Raw genomic sequence first — 4,909 nt, forward strand, 5'->3', positions numbered from 1 at the left:
CCCGGACCGTAACAGGAAGATGATTCCACAGGAGAGGAGCCTGATAGCTGAAGGCTCTAGCTCCTGATCTACTTTTGGAGACTTTAGAGACCACGAGTAACCCTGCGTTCTCACTTCATTATCACACACACACACACACACACACACACACACACACAGAGTGTCAGAAATGAGTACAGTCAAACTCCCACACACACACACACACACACACACACAGAGTGTCAGAAATGAGTACAGTCAAACTCCACATGTTGACATTAACCTGAGGGTCAAACACAGGACAGTGGCCAGTTGACCTCGATGTTCTTAATGAAAGCTGAGTGTCACAACACTGCACCGTGTTAATGAGCACACACACGTTACACACTGTGCCTCTATAATGATCTGTTCCTTCAGAGGGGTTCCAAAGAGGTTCTCCTGTTCATCTTTCACGTGTTTTTTAACGTGTTTTCATGTCAGTGTGTCAAGAAGATTTAAAAATAAAAATAAACAAAATCTAAACAAATGTCATCAGTGTTCCGTGCGCCGAAGTGTAACAAAGGGTTCAAAAGATCAGAGGAATTGAAACTGCTAAGTAGCCCAGGAGATCACATAATTTCAGTCACACACGCGTGTCGCGTACTGAGTCTATTACACAGACAATCTTACACACACAGTGACTATTCCTGAGACAAGCAGTCCGTTGGCCATCAATACACATAATGATGGACAGAAGAACGAACAACAGACAGAGACCAGCTGGTGATGCTGCGGGCCGTTGTGGACCTCCCAGACATCGCTACCACCAGCACAACAATGCCTCTTGGGGAAACCTTGATGACGCGGAACACCAGAAGTTCTGCCACATCATCAAGAAGAAGAAGGATCAAATCAAGCGTCTTGAGGAGCTGCTCGAGGCCAGAGACAGGGGGCTCAGCTCAGAATGCAAAAAACACGCCGAGAGAGTCTGTGAGCTGGAAACAGAGAACTACGAGCTTACATTGTCTCTCCAACACCAAGAGAAAGAGAGCAAGCATCGATTTGAGGAGATGGTTACTCTGTTCAAATCGCTGCTTGCACGGCAAGAGAAAGAGAGCAAGCAGCGATTTGAGGAGATGGTCGCAAAGTATGAGGCTGCAAAGATGCTGCTCTCCAGCAGAACGAGGAAGCCTGGCAGGCGAAATATGAGGCTCTGAGTGAGAAACTCACAATGGACATGGAAGAAAAAGACAAGAAATGGGAGACACAGGTGAATGAATTCACCATCAAGGTCTCTCTGATGGAAGAGCAAATCCATCAGAGAGACCTTGAGATCCTGCGTCTCACCGAGGATAACAACTGTCTCGTTGAAAAACTCGCAGAGACAACGCAAGAGCTGACCTCTAGAGCTGCTGAACTCCTCCAGAGCCAGACGGCCTGGGAGGAGAAACTCCAGACTCTGATGGACAACTTCTACAAAGAGGTTGAAGAAAGTCAACAGAGCTGGGAGTCACAGCAGACCCAATTAAGGGTCAAATTTTAGGCAGAAATCAGGCAGAAAGACGTTGAGATCCTCCATCTCACCGAAGACAACGGTAGCCTCATTCAAAAGCTGTCTGAGACAGCAGAAGAGCTGACCGGTAAAGATGCCCAACTCCTCCAGAGCCAGACATCCTGGCAGGATAAGAACACTGCTCTGGAGAACATCACAAAGCACCTGACTGAGAAACAGCAGAGCTGGGAAAGAGAGGTGGCACAGCTGATCGCCGACAAGGCAGAACTGGAGGACCTCTGCTTGTTTATTAACAATAAGAGGAAACGCTTCTTGTTGTTTCCAAGGAGGTCTTCTGACGACAGAGAGACCCAGCTGCAACAACTGAAAACCAAAATGCAGCAGAAGGCAGCAAAAGCAAGGGGAGATGAGAAGATGGAGGAAGAAATGGAGGCTGCTGATTGTTCAGCTCAGGCTGGGCATCAGTAGCTCCCATATTACATTTATGTGGGGGTTTCTCCTGGTGCTCAGGTTTTCCCGTCAATTCCAATCACATTTGATTATACCATCATTGGTCATAATAAAATAACATCAAATTGGAGTTCAGTGTTTCTGTGTCTTTGAATGAAAACAAACAGCATAAATACAGTGTTATGACATTATGGAAGGTAAAAGGTGTAAGAACTGGTATCTGTTGAAGTTATGGTTTAAACACCTCTGAAACTGATCAATGAAACTGATCAGTGTTTCAGAGTAGGTTTCATTTACCTTGTGTTTTATTGTGCAGCACTTTGTAACTGTGTTTGGAAAGGTGCAATATCAATAGAGTTTATTATTACTATATTTCTAAGAAAAATGATGACTTTAAAAACAGACCTTTATCTAACTATAAGGGGCCGTATACATGCCGCGTCTTTAACCACCTGGAAAACACCAGGTCGGGCGCTACTCTTGTATATCTATATATATACTTTTAATAGGTCATAGGATGTTGAAAAAGTTAGGACAAAACTTCCTTATTTAAAGTAGGATGTCACATACGGTACATAGAGTAATCATGTGAAATCTGTCTCACTGGCTAAATAAACACACTGTTTTCTCCACTGTTAAGTGTACGCTATATTGAGAGTATTTTCACAGCTTTACCTCACTGTCAGACAGCCTGTTCAGACGGGGAAGCCCTAAACAGCTTCAGTTCTACAGTACATCTACGCTTTCTTCATGCCCACCAGACTCCATTGACAAAAACAGTCATTTTAGCTTGCTCGATACAGCAGCTGCTGGTCTACTGCTGCTGTGATCAGTTAGCTAGTTTGTGATATTGTTTGACTTTGGTGAATCCAAACTAACCCTTTTAAACACTAAAGTCACACAATGACACAAACAAGCTAACTGATCACGGCAGCAGTCAACCAGCAGCTGGTGATTTAAAATCAGCGATTTTTAAATCACTGTTTTTCTCAATGGAGTCTGGCTTTGAGGAGAGCGATATAACAGCTTCAGTTCCCCGTCGGAAATCACTGTCTGAAGTCCCTGTCTGATGGTAGAGTAAAGCAGAGAAAATACCATCAATAGAGCGTACACTTCAACTGATACTGATTATTTTTGGTGGCTAAAATACCTTTAATTACTTACCCATCCACCATAGCACTTGGCTGAGCTTCTGTTTCAGTACTCCTGCCTGCTTCTTCAAGCTGGAGGCTCGCTGACCAACATCTACTGTAGGTAATACACTGACTCTGGGTAAGTAGCTTATATAACCCCACTTCAAAAGATCCCAACTATCCATTTAAACCCAAAACAAAACACTCAGTGGCTTCAGAAATCCTCATTCTCCTCATTTCTTCCTGCAGGGAGCCCAAGACATCCTGAACGAGCTTCCTGTTGAATACGTTGAACCTCACGAGTTAAAGGAGGTCTCTCAAACAGGAGGTAGGAAACTCCTGTGTTTGTCTTTGTGCTTGTTTTAATGTGATGTGACGTGCGTCGTGTTCAACATACTGGTGGCCGATCACAGTGAGGGGTGGGACATTCAGTGTTCATTCACTGCATGCTGGGAGTTAAGAGAGGCAACACAGTGAGTGCTGCAGAGCTGCAGAGGGACATTACATGTAAAAACATCGAAGGTCACATTTGTGTCTTGTACCATATCTTGTACAGATGTGTGTGTGTGATCTGCTTGCTGTGTAACTGTAGCAACCGCACAAGAAAATAACAAACAGGAAAATGATGCAGGAGCTGATTTCGCCTCTTCAGAGAACAAATGGATCAATTGACAAAACCATCAGCCTCAAAGTTTGATTATCTGCAGCCATAACTAAGATGTTTATGATCTGAGTAAAGTGAACTTTGTGAGTTTAGAGCAGACGAACAGCAGCTGCCTGTAGTGTGTGATAAATGTTGTTAGGTGGATCAGATGTAAGCAGGGGTGGAAAAAGTACTGAGACCCTTCAAGTAAAAACCCTGCTTTTGATTGCTCCTGATTCTCATCCCTGAGATGGACAGATCTGTAACGCCTCCCTGAGAGGAATACCTGACAAACAGGATGTGCCTGTTATTGTGTGTGCCTGTTATTAGGATCAGCGTGCATGTTGTATGATAGTGTAAGAAGTGCACACATGATCATTAACAGTATGCTGTTGTTTTCTTGTCAGATATGACCAAAGTCTACGCCACCGTCCTGAGCCGACATCACCACCTGGTGAGGAAGAGCGACGGCTTTTATGACCCCATGGAGTACGAGGACCACCCGGAACTTTACACCTCACACTTCAGGACCAGCGTGAGTCCACCAGCTTCTAACCCACCACCCCACCACCAGTTACAAAACTCCCACCTGCTCCTGTCAGTCACTGAGAGGCCTCGTCCTCTATTTCAGTCGTCAGCAGTAAACAGCTGCTGGTTGTGTTGGTGTTTCAGCAGGTGCCACGTGGCAGCATTCACACAGCTGTGACTTTCATCACAGTCTGGCTCAGATGACCTTGCAGAGAATGAACCAATACATCTATCTGATCAATAATCCTTCACATAACAACATGTAGAATAGTCAGCAATGAAAAAATACTTTTGTTGCAACTGACAATCATTTATGTTATCGAACAGTGTGCTGATTATTTTCTATGAATGATGAATCATTTGGTTTATAAAGTGGGTGGGTTTTGTTTCTATGACAACAGTTTCTTGACATGAACTTTGTAGCTAACATAACGCTACATTAAGGCTGCTTTCACACCTGCTCTGTTTGGTTCAATCAAACTCAAGTTCATTTGCCCCCTCAGTGCGGTTCGTTTGTGCAGGTGTGAACACAGCAATCACACTCAGGTGTGAACACACCAAAACAACCAGACTGAGACCTTCTTGAAGAGGTGGTCTCAGTCTGGTTCCAAAGGAACTCTGGTGCGGTTGGTTTGTGGTGAGAAGGTGTTCCGACCTGGATGTGAAGCAACTGCAGTCACATGA

General features: G+C 44.4%; 1 protein-coding gene across 6 annotated transcripts in view; it reads left to right on the forward strand.

Moving 5' to 3' along the window:
* The window catches only part of aass (aminoadipate-semialdehyde synthase), a 50,208-nt gene that overhangs the window by 10,410 nt on the left and 34,889 nt on the right, over positions 1-4,909 (forward strand). For all 6 annotated transcript variants that reach the window (XM_050072851.1, XM_050072854.1, XM_050072852.1 and 3 more), the window contains 2 exons: positions 3,304-3,382; positions 4,105-4,232. In XM_050072851.1, coding sequence (XP_049928808.1) covers positions 3,304-3,382; positions 4,105-4,232 — 207 coding nt within the window. The remainder of the gene's footprint in view (positions 1-3,303; positions 3,383-4,104; positions 4,233-4,909) is intronic.

This window comes from Epinephelus moara, chromosome 20 (genome assembly GCF_006386435.1).
Source record: "Epinephelus moara isolate mb chromosome 20, YSFRI_EMoa_1.0, whole genome shotgun sequence".
Lineage (NCBI taxonomy): Eukaryota > Metazoa > Chordata > Actinopteri > Perciformes > Serranidae > Epinephelus > Epinephelus moara.